We start from the raw sequence: 20,878 nt of genomic DNA, 5'->3' as shown, positions 1-20,878 counted from the left end.
CACTAATGGTCCCAAACAACTGCTTTGACAGAATATTTTGCAAAGAGGTCATGGAAGTGGTTTTTTGGGTGTTCAGATGTTGCAACCCTACATTTTCTGGTTGCTTCTGTCATTCATTTATGTGGATTAAACTTTGGGTCCAAGATTGTTTTTACCATCTTTGTTCTGGTTTTGTCACCATCTTTCATTTTCAGACTGCATTATTATTATTTATAGGCTAAGCAATACTTTAATCATCTGTGTCACTGTTAACTTATGAATATGGAGCAGATAATGATAAATGGAGCAACAGCGAATATTGATGGCTTTGTGTCTTTGAAAAATTATGTGATTTTTGTCCCAGGTGCCCTGCTAAAACTGGTGCATTGCTGTCTGTGCCTCACCAGTGCATCTGGACTGTGGGTCTGTGCCTCCAGTTTAACAAGGCACTTCACTTCATGTCTATCTTAAATCATCTGAGTAGGACAGTGAAGTCTTTTGGACCTTGTAGGCACATAAATTTAGTTGCTGTCTTGAAAACCTTGCTACATTAGTCCTTATTTAGCTGCAAGGTTTTCCTCTCAGATTTCTTCATTAGTATCCAGGTCTGGCCTTATGATAGATCCTTGTGTCTGTAGAACAGATTGCCAAGGTCGGACCGTACGGATCTGAGGGAGAAGCCTCACTACAGTGAGAACATCACAATTGCATGACTTTGCCATATCAAACCATGACATGGAAGTAGTCCATTGATGCAGATGTTTTGAGAGTACAAGAACCAGTTCTTTCATAATGTGCATCAGACCCATCAATATTCTGATCACTGGAGTGTGATAAATGGAAAGCTTGGGCTCGATGTGTAGAAAATTAGTGCTGGTTCTGCTGTTTGCTGTAGGGAATTTCTTGCTTGGTGCTGGTATCTGAAATTTTCTTTTAATTTTTTCTGTCTCATTTACTGCTCTTCCCTTGGAGAAGAAGGGGTACACACGGAGGAACTGGACAGTGAACTAGGTAAATCATCCATCTCTTGTTTTGATATTTGACTTCAACTGCACTGTTTTTAGCCTTTACTTACTTACTTTCTCCTTTGTATCATTTTGCATCTTTCAGTTGTTTTTTTTTTTTTTTTCAACAAGAGTAATTTATCAGCAAAACTTCCCCAGCACACAGAGCATTTATTTTTCCCTAGCTTCAGATCTGCAGTGATTTTCTTACTGATTCAAAGTTTGAAGAAAGCTAGAGAGCCCTAATCTTGCAAAGCTGATTCAAAGCCACTTCCTTCTGGACTCTGCAGAAGTCAGGGTCTTTTCCTTTGGCATCTCTGGCTCCAGGAAAAAGCTTATAGATGCCAAAGCTGAAATGAAGTAGCTCATGATGCTTTTTCACTGGGGCTGAAGACATTTCCCAGACAATAGAAGCTAAGTGTGATTCAGAAAGTTTAAGTATTGCATTGGATGCTTTGGCTCAGCTTGGTGAATGAAACAGCTTAAAATTTTCCCTCAGTCAGTGATTTTATAAACAGATGATTTTCAATGATGTGGTACACTTTTATTTGCTGCATCTCTTTGTGAAGGATGCTGTCTTGATATCTAATCTCAGCAGTGCTCATTGTGTTTATACTGATGGCAGAAGTAGTTGTTATTTCTGTTCAGCTATGCTCTAGTGCACTCGGAGAGCTGAAAGGATAAGAGGTTACATAGGATTTTATTTCCACTAGGACTATTATTGCTTTTAAAAAGGACTGTAGTTACAGTTCATAGTACTGCAGACTGGAGGAATTGTATTACCAGAGAATTAAGCTCTGGTTTCTGTAATGACTTGCAAGTAACTGTATTCTGCTCCCTGCTTCTGTGTGATGGATACAGCCTCAGCAGCTAGCTGTGGACTTGGAACACTGCTCCACAAATGGTTCTTCTGAATAATATGCCTGGAATAATGTTGGAGGCCCAACTTCTTATAGAGCCAGAATGAGAAAGAAATGACAATTTAAAGAAGAATGCAGTCTCTTTAGTGGTACAAGTGTTAGGTGCAGACCAAGTAGCATCAGAAGTAGGTGGATGCATGCCAACAATCTGCAAAGGGTTCTCACAAGGGTCTTCACAACAGTGGCTTAAAATGAGAGGGAGGTTTTGAAAAAGCAAATTTAGAGGCAATATTAAACAGAAAATACCCTTCTTTCAGTCTGCTATCAGGAACTAGTGCAAGAGTAGAGCTGAAAAAAGAGATGCAGGAAAACTCATTAGCTGATAAGTCAGGATCTGCAGGCACTTATGAGCACAAGTGTTTTGCTCGAACATCACGAGATGTTCCCTTTTTTTCAATGCAGATAAGCTTTATTGAGCTCACAGCCCGTCAGTACGCTGTTGAGATGAGCAAATGTTGCAGTGTAAAGAAAGACATTTTCAAATTACTCAATTGGTTACAGCAACATTAGGGAAGGGGCATTAAAACTTAGTATAGTTATAGTAACTCAGGCTAGTAAAAACTGGTTGGCAACAGCTATTTAGCACCTTAACTTATCAACAGTTTCTGTTCTAAATATAAGAAGACTATGACTTAAGGCATTTTCACAACTTCTTGTTTTCTAAAGAGCTATGGAGTAGTAGGTCACCTCATTTTAACAGAAGGTTGTTCTTCAGACACAAAAACTTAACCTTTAAAGCAGAAATTGACTTGGCTTGGACCAGCCCTCCTGGCTTCACAGGGAGCAGTAAGAGCTGAGTGTGCCGAGTTCCTCTCCAGCTCCTTCACAGTAATGCATGGCTGCAACTGAAATACCTGTTGGCTGGAGAAGTAATTTTTTAGGAATCCATCCAGCTTCTCTGTATGTAGGGCAGGATACTAGAGCATCTCAACAGGAATCCATGTACTTATCCAAGGCTTAAAATTGTGAAATTAGATATTTGTCTGTTGAATTTACCTGCTGATAAATGCTCTGAGACTGCATTGGTGCTGCATGGATGTACCAAAATAAAAACCATATGGCTCACTCAGGCTCCTAATGATGCAAAATGTTTTTTGAAATCTCATCTTTGTGATAAAATCTAATGCTCTTGGTCATCTTCAGTTTGGCAGGAGAGACAGAGGAAAGAGATTCATTTAAAGCAGCTAAGAAGCTAGACTGCAACATGGCTGTGGAGAATATTGCCTTTTGCTTTAGAGCTGGAAGCTTGTAGAAGTCAAAAAGTGCATCTACATAATCAACAAGAAATGTGTTAAAATTTAAAACTGCAGTTTTGTATATTGTTATATCTGAAAACATGGAGATTTGTTCCTTAAATGAAAAGCTGCAGAGACAGTAAACTGGAAAGATTTTGGCATAGTGCCATTTTTGGGGTTAGGAAAGTGCTGGTGTTCTGATCTTTTGTGAAAATGCTTTAAAAGAGAAGAAAAAAAAAAGAAATTTAATATCAAAATCTTTTGTGAACAGAAGAAAAAAACCAAAAATTTTTGCTTAGACTTTAAAAATAAAAAAGCACTTAACAGTCCAAAATAGACAAAAGATATTTAGCATGAAAAATGGTGGAACTCATTTGAAGGCATTTGTGCATTACTTCTCCTTTCCCTCATTGACTTTTTGTTTTTCTTTCACCCCAACTTGATCTCTTTACCATTCTACTTTCACCATAGTGCAACAAAGTAAATGGCTGCAGCAGCTTGTGATTTTCCCAACTGCATGCTAGGTCTTAATCGAATTGCACTGAAACTCTTGGAGCCAGACCCACGGTGTTTTCACCTTCTGGGACTTCTCTGGAAACCTGAGAGTTCCCTTTGTGAAAAGACTTTCAAGATTGGCCTCTAGCTTTCCGACTTTTTCTCAGATAAATTTGCAGGACGTAAAGGAATATATGATTCTGAAGCGTTCGATCTGCTGATAAAATCATGGAGTTTTTTCATGCCCAAAAGTTAGCATTGGCTTGCATTTAATGGCTTATGTCTCAAGGAATCCAAAGAATAAGTTTAACACAATGAGGATAAAATAATGATAAGAATGGAAAACCTACCCTTTACCTGCAAGTAAAGGACATGTGGAGCAAAACCCATAGAAATTGATTTCATCTGATCTCCAGCCAATTCTCAACACAAACATAAACTTTGAGTAATTAGTCCGTGTGTGTTTGTATAGATTCTGTTCCTCTCCAGTCTGGAGATATTTCTATCCTTATGGCAACATTATTCTAATTAATGGGCCATTGTTGATTGTATTGGCTCAGCAATTGATGCCATTAATGGAAATAAATCTCTGCATTTGATAATGAACAAACATAGATTGCTGTCAGTGTTGAAAAATTTCATGTTAAATTTTGATGAATTATTTTGCATGGGGTATTTTAACTTGTGTTATCCAACAATGTTGTTTTTTTCTAAATTTAAATGAATGTGCAGAGTTGGTAGGACGACATGTGCACAGTTCTTAGTGAGGTGGAGCTCTTTTCTGAGTTGTTTCACAGTATTACACAAACACACCACTCTGTATTGTTAGGTGGATGATTATTTTGTTACCTCCAGCCAATGGGAACATTGTGTTTAAATGAGTGGCACAAGGATCAGGCCCTTAAGTAACACATACAGCTTTAATAATCCTCTGTTGGATGCTGAAGTGATTGCATTACATTCGCTAATTATAGTTAATGTACTATCTACAGTCTAGAAAATCAACAGGAACAAAAGTGGATACATTTCCAAATGTTAATTTCATCTTCAGAACTGTTTTTTGTTAATTATGGTAATGAAAAGAAGGAAATCTCTGTTACATGTGACTGTGGCAATGTGTGTTCTTACATGAAGTGCTGTGCAGTGAAATACACCCATGCGTGCCAGCCCCTCTTGGCTGGGTTCCATATGGTGGCATACATGTTAAAACCATCTTGTCCTGGTTTTGTATTGGGCTCATGTCTGAGTGATGCAAATCCCAAAGAAAGGAGTAAAAAAATCCTGTTTTCTGCACTGGTGAGCATAAATGGTTCAGCCCTGGTACAGGAGAGGGAAGTGGTCTCTGTCAGCGGGCTACAATTTTTTGCCATAATCTCACCCACCTTTATGGATTGGTGTTAAAATGCATCTGGCCTTTCCTGCATCAGTTTCCCCTGCAGTGCCCCATCCAGGATCACTGGCCATGGTGGAGAAACCAGGGGGTACTTGAGGCAGTCCTAGACAGGAAATTTATGGAGCATTTTCTCATTTAGTGCAAAAAGCAAATCAAAAATTGATCAGTGCTTGTGTCTTCCCAGTGATGTGCTGACCCAGCACAGGGGGTACAGGCTGGGATGTTGGTGTCATGCTGTGCCAGCCCTTCAGAGGGAGCTGTGATCCTTCTGAAAAGTATCCAAACAAGGTCTGAGCTACTGATGAGTTTTGCACATTGGGCAGGAGCAGCTGCCTGTCAGAAAAAAAAACTGCCTTGGAGGCTTCAGTAATGCTTTTTCTATTTCCAGAGTTGCCTGCTGGTTGGGAGAAAATTGAGGATCCCGTATATGGTGTCTACTATGTAGAGTAAGTGCTGCTCCCCGTTTCAGTGTGGCTGTCAGGTGGAGGAGGCTTTCCCTGCACCCCACTCTGTGCTTTGTTTGTCACATCTCAGACCGAGGAGGAGACCTTGGCCCCTTACAGGTTGGGGGTTGTTATAGGATCTGGGAGAGGGCAGCCCTGTCTGGCCATTCCCCATCCACACTGGAGTGGGAATGGGCTCAGGGGAGACAGGAGTGCCCTGGGGAGGGGGTTGAGCTCAAGGAAGACAGGAGCAATCCAGGGTTGGGATGTGCAGGAGCCCCAACACCTCACAAAATACTTCTATCAGAGAACATTAACAAGTGTGCAATTAACTGAGTTTGATCGCCTACATGCAGTGCTACGGTCACAAAATGGGAGTACAAAGCAATCCACCAGCCAGTTGTGTCAGAAGACACCCAAAAGGATGGAGAAGATGCCAAACAGCCATGGCAGAGGCTCTTCCATCACGCTGTGTTGTTGTGAATAGAATTGGAGGTTTAATGGCACTCTCTGTGGAATTAGAGCAGCTTCTCCTTTATCAAGATGTCAGATTGCTCCTTTGGGAAACCAGAGATCGGAGTTTTGGTTCATCACTGACCCCATAAAATGAATTTTTAATTATGTGTATACTCCTGTCTAGTAGGATGGCTTATGATAGCCCTCAGAATAGACATGGAATACAGTTTCTGTCTGCTTTGGCTCATTTCTGACCCTACCATCTGTGCCTAAGGAAACAAGGTTAGCAAACTGTGTGATTAAGTCTTGACATTTATTTACCAAAGACATCAAGAATATTTTTTGGCTATTAAATGCCATGGCAAGAGGTCTTTAAAGGATTTTTCCCTGTCACTTTATAGACACATGCCAGTTCGTTTTGTGGCACTGCTTACTGATTGAATTAAATCAAAAAGTAACTGCAATAAGACATAATTTTATTTTCCTTGCTGTCTCTAAGCTAGCAAGATGGTTGTAATTTTAGCATTTGTCTCCGTCCCTTCAAATCAGGCACTCTGTTATTACATAATGGCTTTTATTGAGAGACAATTGTATCACAAAAAGGTTTATATCATTTTTAAAGTAGTTACCATTTTTCTTAGCTCTCTGAAGATATCTTGAAATGGGAAATCTTTTACAGAACTCATTAACTTGTTTTTTATTTAGTAAGTTAAATATTTTTCTAGTGATTTAATATTGATCTTTAGCAGAAAAATTTCTAAACATAAATCCCTGGAGTGCTTCTGTCACAGTTACTTAAAAAAAGTGGTTGGTATTCATGTGGGTTTTTTTATAAAGACATACTGGATAGGAGACAATAGAATAGCAAGTTCTCAATGGTAAACTTTGCTTTACATACAAGGATAGCTTTAAGGTAATATATTTTTCTGAGATCTACCTGTTCCTCTGCTGTAGCAAAATCACTACTGAAAATGGCTCTTGAGCAGTTGATGAGCCATTCAGGGAGTCCCAAACCTGCCCCTACCACCCCAGCATCTGTGGCTGCTGTTCATCACTTGGTTTCATAAGGTTGTTCATCCTCTGCTGAGTGCATGCCTTGTCTGCCATGCTGGGACTGGGATGACTTTTTTTCTTGTCCTGGAATTGGTAAGAAGTATTGGCTCTCAACATCTCATAGTGTTTAAAAGCTGCCTAAGGAAAGCAGCTGAAGTTTCACTAAATGCTGACTTCCACTGGGAGTATTTGCTGTTGGCTGATTCTGGATAGATTTTGATCTATTTGGAGCCCATCTCATAGCCTGCATCCCTGCAGATACTTTTAAGACACGCTGTGTGCATTGATCAGATCACTGACAGATGCTGGGGTTTGGTTTGTTTAGTTTAGTTTGATTTTGTTTTTAACTTGGGTGTGCCAGGGAATGACTGCACCTCTGGGAATCTAAATAAAGCAGGGATGATACAGGCCTGTCTTTTAGAATGCAATCAGACAGAATGCCTTTCCTGCTGTAATCTCATTTTTCACAGATAGATCACTACATTAATGTATTTGAAGGAATTAGCCATTGCAATTCAAGACATCATATCAATACCAGAATCCGCTTGCTTTTCTAAATACTCTTTTTGGCACAACTAGATGAGCCTTGCTCCACATCCAGTGCTGTTGAGTGTGTTTGGTATTTTGCTCCTTTCCTCAGAAAGAGGAGTTTCAATGCCTGGCCCTCATTCCTGCTTGTTCCATAAAGGTTTCCTAATTCATTGCTCTTTTTCATCTCCAGCCACATCAACCGGAAGACACAGTATGAAAACCCAGTTCTTGAAGCGAAGAGGAAGAAGCAGCTTGAACAACAGCAACAGCCTCCAGAAGGTTGGCACCCTTGAGGGCATGGTGTATGGGGTGTTCATGGAGGAATGCCCTCCTTTGCCATGGCATCACCATGCCAATGTGTTTGTCCTTCCCTCTGTGGCCTTAGTGTTTAAAGGCAAAGTGATGTGCATAGGAAAGGCTGTGTTTGGCCTTCACAGAAGATGTAGCAAAGGAGAAAATCTAAACTGTATCACTTAAACATAGAAGGTTTCAGCCTTGTTGAACAGGAGAGATTTTTCTTTATATGTCCTTTATTTCTGGAAAGTTTCTAGACTTCCCAGAAACAACTAAAACATGTTTTCCTCTTCAGTCTGCTCCATCAAGTTAGTCACTGTAGCTGGTGTTGTTCCAATCTGCACTGGGACTCAGGCAATCAAAGGGGTTGAGGAGTGGGCACTTACATGCACTAGACAAACCCTGCATGAGAGACTTCTTAAACTGAGACCTTTGTATGTTGTCAGGCTCTAAAATTTGAAGTAATTGCCTTATTTTGAAACACTTTTTTTTATTAATTTCCTCCCTCCTGCCCCCTTTTTTTTCCTTCTTACTTTTTACATTTTTTTTCTTCAAATACAGCCCAACTGCAGTGAGGGCCATGTGGCATTTGGGTTTGTTCTTGTACTTAGATGCCATGAATGGCACAGGGAGTAGATTTCATTTAAATGTCAAGTCCACTTAGATGCAAATCAAGTCCCAAATTTGAGTGTGAGGTAGGATGTCCCAGCAGATGGATGAGTTGACCTGGATATAGAGATCCTTCAGGACTGGTTTTTGGACATCCCATTCATTTTATTCCCTCTGTCTGTGACTCTGTTTCCTCTCTTGCCATGCTTTTCACATCTCCTCTGCTTGACCCATATTCTCCCAGTGTGTGCACATGCAGCGGCTCATGGTGCTGTTGTAAGCAACCAGTAATATTTCCCTCTCTGCCCTCTCTAGAATGGACAGAGGAGTGTCCATCTCTCCCTCCTCCTGCTGCTCCAAACCATGTTTCAAACAACCAAGAGGCAGTTCGGGAAGCACCAGTACAAGGTAACAGCCTTGTTAAACCAGCTGTAAAAGAGCAACAAGTTTTTTCCTGAGAATGAAATTCCCTTGGCCACCACAAGGGCAGTATTTCCACGACTGGTGACACACCAGGGCCTGTGCCTGCTTATCTGAATTCACAGATTTTGAGACTAGTTGTTTCAAGACTACATTTGTTGCTGAATGCAAGAGTTGAATGAGATTGTGTGCATCAAAAAGAGGATTGTGGCTATTCTCTGTGTAGTGTTCCAAGTTTTCCAACAGAGTGGACTTACTCAGAAGTTGTACTTTTGTACAGGTACTTTGGGTTATTACAGCCTTGTTTATTGTGTCAGTGGTCTGTGTAGCCAATTACTCACAGACCAGTTGTTTGCCTTAAATAACTCACTACGAATCATTCCTGAACTTGCAGCATGAGCTGAAACATTGCCAGGTCAGGCTGCCAGCAAGGGCCAGGGAATTTCACTTGTACCTGTGGCAGTAAAGTGCTCTCTGGTTACAAGTGGTTTTAAGAAGGCTTATCTTTGACTACATCTGAATTGCACAGCAAGTGAGTGGCACTGCCCTGGTGTCCAGGAGCCTGGGGGAAGGTGAGAGGGGGAATCTGGCTGCAATTCGTCTTTCTGACAGGTGGGAGCAGCTGGGAGCTGGGAAATACTCCCGTGGTTTCCGAAGGCAAACCTGACTGGAGTGCTGCTGTCCCAGGCAGCCTTTCCTGCCAGGAAGACCCAGGGAGTGCTCTCTGCCGCAGTTGGCAGCAGATCAGCCCTTCCAGAACAGACATGTGGAATTTCACAGGACCCCAAGCCCCCAGCACAGTCCTAAGGGGTATTTTAGAGTGCACTAGAGTAATCCAACCTGGCAGCAAGGAAAAAACATGAGAGGTCTGAGGATGGCACCCTGACCACCAGGCACCTGGGTTTAGAGATGTAATCAGAGTGCCCCAAAAGGCTGATCTTCCTCCTGGAGGCATCTGTGAATGCCCCCTTTGCCTTTTCCACAGTCAGGCTGAAGCAAAGGCTGCCCAAACATCCACACATGGCGGTGCAAAGGATCCATCACGCAGGGGTGATGTTGGGAGCCTACTCAGCCACCAAAATTGTGCAGCAGTGTTGGAGCAGAGCATTAACCTGTCTCAGCACCGCTCTGAGTGACACATCCTGGTACCTGCTGATTACTCCTCTCCTCTTTCATTCCTTCCTCTTCCTTTCTCAGTGCTGCTCCCTCTTTTCTCACTGCCCATTTACAGCACCTTTTCCAGCTTCCATGCCCAGAGATTTCCATCTCTCCCCCTGATAGCACTGCTGGCAGGGATGTGGGCAGAAGGAGCCCTCCCTGTGCCCCTGGCAACACTCTCAGAGCCTGGGTTTTGTAGATGCACTAATTTCAAATGTGATACCCTCTTGAATGCTGTAGGTGGCATATAGCCTGTGGTGCTGCTGTCCTGTTGCTGCAGGGCAAGCTCAGCCTGTATCAGTGGGTAGACACTAGCAAGCCCTGCTTGTTCTGCTTGTCCTTTGAACCAGAAATGAGCCCTGCTGCACTCTGCCTCTCGGCTGTTTGTTACCTGGGACACTGGGTTGCACTTTGATACTCAGGGCTTTTTTGCAGGCTGGGGTCTGAGCAGAGCATCTGCCCATGATGTGCAGGATTACCGTGTTCCTCTGCCACCCTTCAAAGGCAGAAGACTACAAGTCCTCATGCTGCCTCCTCATGAATAATCTTCAAATACACATTATTTCCCCCAGTCAAAGGCTTACAAGTCTCAAATCCCCTCGCTCTCCCCTGAGGTCTCCTTTCTGAGCAGAGGCCTACGGCAATGCTGCCCAGGTGTTTGAAAGTGCGCCAGCTCTCCTGGCTGTGATACCCACTGCTGATCCCGGAGCTGTCACCAGAGGGCTTAGTGGCATAGGCTAAGCATTAAAAACAATTAAAAGTGGGAAGGTGTTTAGTGTTGGCGCTGTGAAGTGAAGCAACCATGATCCCTTTTCTGAGACTGTGCAACATGCTTTGCAAGGATGTGCTTTTGTCCGTGGAGCACCTCTTTTCCTCCTAACTGTGCTCCCAGAGAGCATTCCAAGCCCTCCAGCACAGCTGCTCCAGTCCTGGGCTGCTCTTTGATTCATACTTCACATCAGAAGTGTTTCATCCACAACAGGCAAGGAGCAGAAAGGGAGGAGAAAAGACTTCAAACAGTGTCTGAAGAACAATGTCAGCATCCTCCCTTTTTCACCAGAGGAGGTCACAGGGTGGTAGCAATGGTGGGGCTGGGGGTTATGCTAAAGGGTATCAGTGTCTTGTCAGAGCTCAGAAGCTGCGTTTTGCTCAGTGGGTTGGGAGAGGGTCAAGTGGTGAAAAACATGATGATGCTTCTTTCTGCAGAAACTCTTCTCTGCAGACTCCTTCTGTAGGAAGCCCCCTAACCCTGCCCCATCCTTCCCAGGATGGATATAACCACCTCAGGACAGAGATAAGACATACATCTAGCCCAGCACTCCCAGCTTTAATATATTCCATTCTTTAAAGCAGCATGTGTTTTCCCCTTTGTAGCCTTGGGGCTTTGGTGTGCACGACCACAGCTAACAAAGTGCCAGGTACTGGGGTTTTGTTCACACCTTTTACTGCGTGCCTGGGTCCAAGGAGATGGGTGGAGTGTGATGAGATGAGAGGATGAAGGAGTGAAGTGCAGTCCTGTCCCTGCACACTGCTGTGTTTGTCCATGGACTTGTCAGAATGGGGAGGGGAAGAGGAAAAAGAGATCAAACACTCTTGTCTGCCTGCTCATAGATTTTTTTCCAAACTTCCTATACAGGAAAACCTTTTTTTACACGAAACCCTTCTGAGTTGAAAGGGAAGTTCATCCACACCAAGCTAAGGAAAAGCAGCAGGGGGTTTGGCTTCACCGTAGTTGGAGGGGATGAGCCAGATGAATTTCTCCAAATCAAAAGTTTGGTGCTTGACGGTCCTGCAGCGTTGGATGGCAAAATGGAAACAGGTACTGGTGCTTTTTACCAAAATCATCACCACCACTTTGGTCTGTGTTTTTGCAGCTGGTTTTAAGTGCCATTTATAAAGGACTGTAGCTGTCATCCCCTTCTTGGGGAAAGGAATTCAGCTTTCTTATCAGCAAGTAAGGAAGTGAGATACATTGAGAATCTTGGGAAAGGACACTTCATGGATTGGAATTCCATCTCAGTGTCAAAATACCCAGCTGGGACACTGCGAGTTCCTGCTCTCCCCACTCTGATCTGAGGAGTGGAGCCAGCAGCTGTGGGGTTCCACATCAGGCTGTGGGTTCCTGCTCCCTGCTGTGGCAATGGATGATGGATTTTTGTAGGGCTGCACCACCATGTGTTTGTGTCTCTACCATGCTGCTTGCCCCTTTCCAAAGCTACTCCCAAGGAATGGGCAGAGCAGTGGGCTAATCTGCATTTCCCTGTGTGGAGGCACCAAGGGCAAATTCATTTTGCCAGAGATTAGATCAGAGATTTTGCCACAATTCAGTGGCAAAATATGAAATACTGTTTAGTGGTAAACACAGTGATGCTGGGTTAATGGTTTGACTCAATGATCTTGGATGTATTTTTCCACTTTAATTCTATGAAATCCTCTTAGGCTTCATCTGAGGTCACAACTCCTCATTTTCAGTTGAACCATCACAGCACTTAACATCCCTGTTTTGCAGCCCCAGAGTTAATAAAATTACTCATAACTTAATCGATATCTGAATTTCAGGCTGAAATATGAGACATGACATGTGGCACTCACTGTGTTTGAGCAGTTGGTATTTGAGAGCCTTCTGTTACAGCTCCTATGTGCTCAATTTTGTTTCTATCATATGTCAACATGTAACAGTGAGAGCTGGACTTCAAAATAGCTGTGAAACGGGCCATATACCATCATTTAAATTAATTAATTTTTTGCATGAGCCAATTCCATTTTCACATTCAAAAACATTTATGTACATAAAGGCTTTATGCCATGAATCCACAGAGTTTTTGCTCACCCGAGTGTCACCACTCCTTTTTCTTGTGCTGAAGTGCTACTCTTGCCTGTGAGTGGTACCTGTGCATGCTGCAGATCTGCTCTCAGGCTCTAGTCCTCACCTTTCTGCAGTGTGCTAAATGTATTTTCTTGGTCTGTCTGTGTCCTCTGCAGGAGATGTCATAGTCAGTGTGAATGATACCTGTGTTCTGGGGCACACTCATGCTCAAGTGGTGAAAATCTTCCAGTCCATCCCCATCGGTGCCAGTGTGGACCTTGAACTGTGCCGGGGCTACCCCCTGCCCTTCGACCCCGACGACCCCAACACGAGCTTGGTCACGTCTGTGGCAATTTTGGACAAAGAGCCGATCATTGTGAACGGGCAGGAAAACTACGACTCCCCAGCAAGCCACAGTAGTAAAACAGGAAAAGTAATAGGCACAAAGGAGGCAAGGCCCAGCAGCCCAGCTGAGGTCTCCTCCAATGGACCCCATGGCTACCCCAACGACACGGTGTCTTTGGCATCCTCGATAGCAACACAACCTGAACTCATAACTGTGCACATAGTGAAAGGGCCCATGGGCTTCGGGTTTACTATAGCAGATAGTCCTGGTGGGGGTGGCCAAAGAGTGAAACAAATTGTGGACAGCCCACGGTGCCGCGGCCTGAAGGAGGGCGACCTCATAGTCGAAGTCAACAAGAAGAATGTGCAGAGCCTCACTCACAACCAGGTGGTGGATATGCTGATTGAATGTCCTAAGGGAAGCGAAGTCACGTTGCTGGTGCAGCGAGGAGGTAAGTCTTCAAAACTGTTTTAAAACATCTCTTCTTGAAATTAAAAAAAGGAAAAAATGCATGTCACAAAAGATCTGCTCTCCTAAGCGTCTTGGTAGAAATTATTTTTGTCCTGAGGTGTAGGAACTGCCCCAAGCTGGCAGCTGTCAGGTCACATAGATGGTTAAAATTATTTATTGTGTTGCTGCACTGGGAGGGGATGCTCAGGTTCCCACATGCACACAACACTGTTAAGGGGCAGGAGGGTGATGTGGTTACACATGTTACACCTTTGCTTACATAACAAACCCTGGTCTCATGCTCGGAAAACTTGAGTGTTTTAAATAGAACATGGATGTTCCTTGAGCTATTCTGGGATATGGAAAAGGCTGGTAATATGTTCTGTAATTTGCAGTGATCAAAATCAGATACTTAATGGCTCTCCATTGGGGAAGGATTATACCTGGAATACATTAGGGAGAGAATTTAAATTTCTCCAAGTTGTAAGCAATTGAAATGTGACTTCTGCACATTTGTTTACTGTGCCATTGGGAGCTAAGCTCACTTTTTGGTTGCATTGCCGAGGCCACCAGCAGGTACAAAACCCATCCTACAGGCAGTATGTCTGCAGCCCACATGGAGCATGGTTGGCAAGTAACCTGTCAGTGGTCACACCATCCACAGGAACTCTTTCCCTGCACTTAGTAAGTGTAAAGTAACCTGAGGTACCACCCCTTTAGCCTGTGGATTGAGATTACTGGGATAAGGTCAAGCTCACAGGCAAAGTCCAGGTCAGCTGTTGACTACAAAGTCAAGAGCAGAGGGATCAGCTCTCCCCCGCTCCCTGGCATTGACAGTGGGGCTCTCAGAGGGACAAAGGCCTGTCCCCACGGCTCCCTGTCCCGTGCAGGTTTTTGTGGACAACACACACATGGGTGCACAGTGGATCACAGGAGTGCTGCAGAGGCAGGGTTAAACTGACAAGGAAGTGCTGAACACAGCCCCCAGCCAGACCTGGGGGGAGTGTGTGCTATAAAAGTACTTTCCTGGTGACTTCTCTAAACTATTTTCATTGTAGTAAGCACCAAAAGCCAGTCCATTTTAACAAGGGACAAGTTGTTTCCTGAATTTGTAAGTCTGGTTTGTTGTTTTTCAAGACCTATTTCAATAGGTTGGAATACATTGATTCTGCAATTAATAGCAGCTCTGGAGAAAGCACTGCCTTTCCTATATTGCTTTCTTTCCAAGTCTTTACTGTGTTTTCATATTTTGATAGTAAATTAGAAAGTAGAGAACAGAATATATTAAGAATTCTCCAATTTTCAAAGTGTGAGTTCCTTAAAGACTTTCAGTACTAGAGAGATTTAATAAATGCACTTCATTCTCATGATTAATATATGTATTATGGAGAAAATATGGTTGGAAGAAAAATAGCAGCTATTATTAATCCTCCTGGAGAGTGTGTATATATCTAGTAACACCATATATTAATTATTTGAATTGTGCCTGACATTTAATAATCCTCCTAAAGCCTTGAAGGCATAATGAAAAGTTTTGATGAGGAAATAAAAGCCTAGTTTTAATAAAAGAGTAAATAGTTCCCTGGTAATCTTGTTGAATCTCTCTATTTTTTTTTTTAATTTAATCAAGATACTAACCACATTTGCTATCACCTTCCTAGATAAGGTACCATATCAGTCTCCTTGAACAGCCTCCCTCCCTCCTTCAAGGTCCTCACATTTCCATCTCGACACAGAGCACTTGCAGTTTCAAATTTCACACTCTCGTGGTACAGAACTTGGAGATCCTGGTGGCCCTGGTCCACAGTTAATCATTGAAACAAGGTTCTCTTCACATCCAGAGAAAAGCTGGACTAAAAATGCACTCAAGCTGTGGCAGGGAAGCCAAGCAGAGTATGCACAGTAGTAGACCCAGAACCAAAACCAGTCAGGTTTTCTTAAGGCTCCTAAGGTGATGTTGGCGGATGAGAGGCTGGACATGCCCCAGCCATGTGCGCTCACAGCCCGGAAATCCAACCGTGTCCTGGCCTGTATCCAAAGCACCATGGGCAGCAGGTGAGGGATGGACTCTGCCCCTCTACTCCATCCTTGTGAGGTCCCACCTGGAGCACTGCATCCAGCTCTGGGGGCCCAGCATTGGAACAACGTGGACCTGTGGGAGCAAGTCCAGAGGAGGCCCCCAAGATGATCAGAGCTATGAGTTATTACCACAGGCCTGGGCCCTAGGGTGCATCACCATGTCCTACAGCCGTAGGGAGGAGGAGGAGAGAAGATCCAGCAGGCAAGAATTGTGCAGCAAGATTGATTCATTTAATTATTTTACAAACTCTTTTATAGACTTTTTTCTTCATAGTCTAATTGGACAAAGGACCAGCCACCCCGTGGGGGTGATTGGCTAAAGTCCTAAAACACCTATTGTCAAAATATTTTTGTACTGTACCATAAACAAGACTTTTCAAGGTTGCAGGTGGCTTGGTTGTTTACATAACTCTGGTACCTCTTCTGCGTGAGAGAAAAGTCTCTCATGAACTTACAAAATAGCAAGAAAATCCTTGCTAGCAGCATTTCTGTATCTACAATGAGTAGCTCTGCTATGAGTACAGGCTGAGAGTTGGGGTTGCTCAGCGTGAAAAGAGAAGGCTTCAGGGAAATGTTATAACACTTTCCAGTACATAAAGGGGCTTGCAAGATTGCTGGAGAATGACTTTTCACTGGAGCGTGTAGTGACAGGGCAGGGGGAATGGCTTTAAACTGAAAGTAGGTAGGTTTAGATTGGACATTGGGAAGAAGTTGTTCCCTGTGAGGGTGGTGAGGCCCTGGCACAGGTTGCCCAGGGCCACAGCTGTGGCAGCCTCATCCCTGGAGGTGTCCAAGGCCAGGCTGCATGGGGTTTGGAGCAGCCTGGGATAGTGGGAGGTGTCCTGTGCCCAGCAGGGCAGCTTGAACTGGATCTTCAAGGTCCTTTCCAATCTAAACTATTTAAAAAAACAAAAGGTGGAACTGGCTAAAATCCACCTGGCACTCAGTGCTGCTGCACTTGGGTCCTTTTCCCTGTAACTTTACCTCCTGTTACCCCTGCCAAGTCTCTCCTCAGCAGCACCATCCCCAGACAAGGCGCCACTATTTATTTTGGTCTGATTGCAGAAATTTTTTTGGCTCGGGTGTCTGATAAGCTCCTTCAGGGCTTTTGAAGCTGTTCTTTAGCTTCCCTGTCACTTATCCTTTCCTCCTCCTCCCTCTGGTGTCCAGTGAGAAAAGTGCTGAGATGCTGTCAGCATTCTTCCTTCAGCCCAACATTTGCATTCAGTCCTGCTGTGCAGGAAGCATCCCTGCAACACTAAGGCTTGTATTCAAGAGCTGTCGAAAGGATTTTCAGAAGTGATTACTAATCAAGCAGAAAAATATCAGAAAGAGATGTGCAATACACAGGAAAAGCTCTGCCTGCTCCAAGCTGCTGGTGCACTCCCAACAAGGAGGTCTAATTGTTAAAATGCAAACCCAGAGCTGCTGAGAACAGTCTGTAAAATATTTACTGTGAAGTGTGTTCAGCTGAAGCGCTGGCTTATGGGAGAGGGCAAATCCTGCTGCTGCCTCTGAGTGAGGAACACAAGGATGATTTCAGGAGGGATGAAGCTGAAACGCCCCCTCTGTGGGCTCATGTGTTGTCTAAAATCGTTTGCAGAACTCATGCAGGATTGGGGCAGAGGGATAAATACCTGTACAAAGTCAGATCACTGAGAATTTGCTTTCCAGAGGCCTCAAAAAAAACTTACCTTGTCCATGGTCTGGTTTATTTTCTAATTTTTTATTTTCTTCTCCCTCCTCCCCTCTGTAGGCTTAATTATATTGCTGTTGTTTTCCTGTTTCACCTATATATGGATAAAACTGGATAAAACTCACTCATCTTGAGGGGTTCAGAAAGAGTTCAGCCCCCCCAGAGTGCAGAGGGTTGACTGGGCCAGTTGGCAAAGCTGCTTTTGCTTAGCAAAATGAAGGGACAGAGGGGACAAAATAATTATTGTCTCTATTAGGCAGGAGAGATAGAAGGTATTTAAACTAAGAAGTTGACTGAACAACCGTGTGTTGTTTGCTGAGAGTAAGTTAAACTGGAAATGAGGAGTGAGTACCAAGCCATTAGAGCCTGTAAGTAAAACTGGAGGAGGCACAAAGGCTTTGCTGCCTGAAGGTGAAGCTTGGCACATTTGAAGAGGACAGGACATGGTCCCTGAAACAGCAGAGGAGGTGCTTGATAAGCCAGCAGGACCATTTGAGGGCTCTACGCCTCAAAGTAAACCGTGCTGCTGCTGCAAAATGGAGAATTAAGTATATGTTTTTGTCCCTGCACTGGAAATTGTGATTACGTACTTTGGTTGTTTTAAAGAATTATAGTTAATGTGACCACAAAAGGTACAACTTGATTTTGAATGTTTGTAGCTGGAAACGTTCTTTCAACCTTGTACCTACCAAGTACACAAAGTACTTTCCACAAAAATAAAAACCAAAAAAACCAAAAAGAGCGAAGAAACAAGGTAATATTATTTGCCACTTGAAATCCATTAGTCATTGAAGCCTTGCCTATGCACTGTAATCAACTGAAATAAGCAATTCTCAAATACCTCTCCATTCTGCATGGACTCTATTCATAATAAAAACAACATTTTGTCAGGATAATTTCCCTGCTTCCCAAGGGACTTTTATTCTGGAAGTTGTGTTTATGGTGGGACAGGTTGTGTCAGAACAAGCTATTCTGCAAAACTACTGTGCTGTATTTTTTGGAATCACTAAGATCTAGTATTTGTTTCAGTGAAAACTTTCATGTATTTTATATTTTGTGAATTGCCTCTGATTAAAGAGGATTTTTTTTCCTTTTTTTCCTCTTTTTTAGGTCGGTCTTCAGGTTAACCAAAATATATGTGTTTAGTTTGTGTTCAGTTCCAAGAATTACACTGGGCAGTGTTTGTGCAGGTTTGAATAGACAATTTACCTTCAAAGCTCTCACAGTTGCATCTGTATTCACCGGAAGGTCGAAAATAGCATAAACCTTGAGCCTGATCTACATAATCCCCCTGAAGATGTGGTCCCACTTTGCTCCAGATCAAAGTAAAGGCACGCAGGTGAAATGTCACTTACATATCATGTGCAAATCAGTACCATTTCTAATTGCTTTCCCTAGTGCCAAACTCACATTAAACTGGGAAATACATCTTCTGGAAAAAATATATATGCTAGATAGATATATAGATATATACTAGAGTGTCAAAACTAAATGTATTCTATGGGAAGACGAACCAATGCAACATCTACTTGTCTAAATGCCCATCAGTGGGTACCTGAGTCTTACCTCCATGTCAAAGTCCATAGTAAATTTCCTATTTATGGTTCAATGGAATGGAAGGTGTTTGTGGGGAGTAGTGAGGTTGGTGGAAATGGGGAGAGGTCTGTTGCAATAGTCCTGCTCACTTGGTCCTCAAGTCAGTAGGCTTAAGATGTTCCTTGTGACACATGTAACTACAACAAAAATTTGCAACAATGGAAAAAAATTACAAAGCTCTAAAGCAATAAACCTATTCCTTAGCTTCATGGACCTTCCCTTGCTGGAATTCCCACCTGGAAATGAAGTTTTCCCTTCCCTTCCTTAGCTGGAACTGGATCACTGAGTGGTAAGAGCAAAAAAAAAAAAAAAAACTGTTGGAATTAGAGCTCCTTTTCAGTTGCTGTCCCTAATGATGTAAAACCATGGTATAATTAGAGCTGCAATCAGCTATTCAGTGCAGACTTGAACTCTTTTGAGCAAGCCACTCACTTCTGTTTGCCCTTTAGGCTTGCAGTGAAGAGTGAGTTGAAAGTCATGCCACTTAAGCATTGAGCTGCCAGAAAATTTCAAACTGTCTTAGCAGCTGCTGAATTAGAGAGAAAGTGAGTCCAAACTGCATTTGGGACAAAAATCACAACCTGGGAGTCATCTGATGGTTACCACAGAGCATGTTTGCCAGTGCCAAAGCCTGTGGAATGGGAAGAAAAGTTCACCACTTCCAGCAGTGTTTTCAGCTCAAGTACAGAGGGACCAGAGCTTTATAGTGAGGTCTTTGTGCTGTGTTTGTATCTGTAGGAACTCCCTGGACCCCACCTCACCGGGCACAGAGCTGCTGATGCCAGTTGTCATTCATGTGCCACTGTTATGGTTGGTTTTCTTACTCTGCTCCACAGCCCACCATGCTGTGTCAGCTCCTTCCCTGGACCCCCAGAACAGGGGCAAATCTAATTCCTTTCTGCCCTCTGGTGTGCTCAACTGACTTCTAAACTTTTTTAAAATCCCTTTTCAAATCACCTCTTTTTTCCTTGTCTTACCTTCTGTCCATCACCACCAGCTACCAAAGCTCCAGGTACCTTCTACTCAGGTATCTTCCACTAAACCTGTTTGTTGAATCTTTCAATTTGTCACTCAGTAGAGGTTGTTTTGAGCTGTATGCTGAAAAATACCTGATATTGTAGTACAAATAATACCATCCAGACTCACAGGCACCCCTCATCCCTTTATGGTTAGTGTTAGTAAATCATATTTAGGAAATTTAGTTCATTACTTTGTATTCCAGGGTTATTACTTTATAATTCCAGAGTTATGGATTTCTTGATTAACCATGGACTCTTGTTTGGCATTTAAAAATCTGTCTTCAATTATTTCTTCTTGTTTATTTTTGTTACTGTATCCTTTAAAGAACATTGCCTGGCAAGAAGGGTATCAGATTAGTGAAGTTTGTAAGTTGGTTTACAAACTGTGTTAGAAATGAGATGTTTTTAAAATGTCTTGCATTGTGCCTTTTCCATTTTCTGAAAACAGACAATCCTAGTAAAAATGCATTGTTAAAATTTAGGTGCAGGGAAGGAGCAGGAGTGAGGGAACCTGTAGTTGGGAGTAGCCGCATCTTTTTTTTTCCTAACCACCAAGTTACTCCTTGTTATTCTCTTTTCTCTGTTGACTGGAATTATATTCTAACAAGGCCAAAAGAAACTGATGAGACTTTAAAGAAAGTTTAAAGCAAGTTTGATGTCACATTTACCATTCTCTCATAGCCTTATTCTGATTAGGCACTAGTATATCAAGGAGCAGATAGAAAAATCAGTTGAAGTCAGGAAAAGATGAAATAAGGGAAATGTTATAAGTTTAGGTATTTTTAATAAGAAGTTTGAAGTTCATACCCCTGATTAGAATTGCTTATGTGCATGTGTTTCAATCCACTGTGCAAGTTAATTTTCCTGCAGTAGCTCCAGAGTGTTAGATACGCCTT

At 42.8% G+C, this 20,878-nt stretch overlaps 1 protein-coding gene across 16 annotated transcripts in view; it reads left to right on the top strand.

Annotated features, from left to right (window-relative positions):
• MAGI1 (membrane associated guanylate kinase, WW and PDZ domain containing 1) overlaps positions 1-20,878 on the top strand; it is a 336,356-nt gene that overhangs the window by 269,676 nt on the left and 45,802 nt on the right. For 11 of the 16 annotated variants that reach the window (XM_069027543.1, XM_069027538.1, XM_069027536.1 and 8 more), the window contains exons 7-12: positions 955-990; positions 5,415-5,472; positions 7,700-7,788; positions 8,728-8,820; positions 11,627-11,809; positions 12,973-13,593. In XM_069027543.1, coding sequence (XP_068883644.1) covers positions 955-990; positions 5,415-5,472; positions 7,700-7,788; positions 8,728-8,820; positions 11,627-11,809; positions 12,973-13,593 — 1,080 coding nt within the window. The remainder of the gene's footprint in view (positions 1-954; positions 991-5,414; positions 5,473-7,699; positions 7,789-8,727; positions 8,821-11,626; positions 11,810-12,972; positions 13,594-20,878) is intronic. The other 5 variants (XM_069027545.1, XM_069027541.1, XM_069027540.1 and 2 more) reach the window with 3 other exon arrangements.

Source organism: Aphelocoma coerulescens, chromosome 12 (genome assembly GCF_041296385.1).
Source record: "Aphelocoma coerulescens isolate FSJ_1873_10779 chromosome 12, UR_Acoe_1.0, whole genome shotgun sequence".
Classification (NCBI taxonomy): domain Eukaryota; kingdom Metazoa; phylum Chordata; class Aves; order Passeriformes; family Corvidae; genus Aphelocoma; species Aphelocoma coerulescens.
The sequence above is the reverse complement of the archived record's forward strand: the minus strand, read 5'-3'. Positions and strand labels throughout refer to the sequence as shown.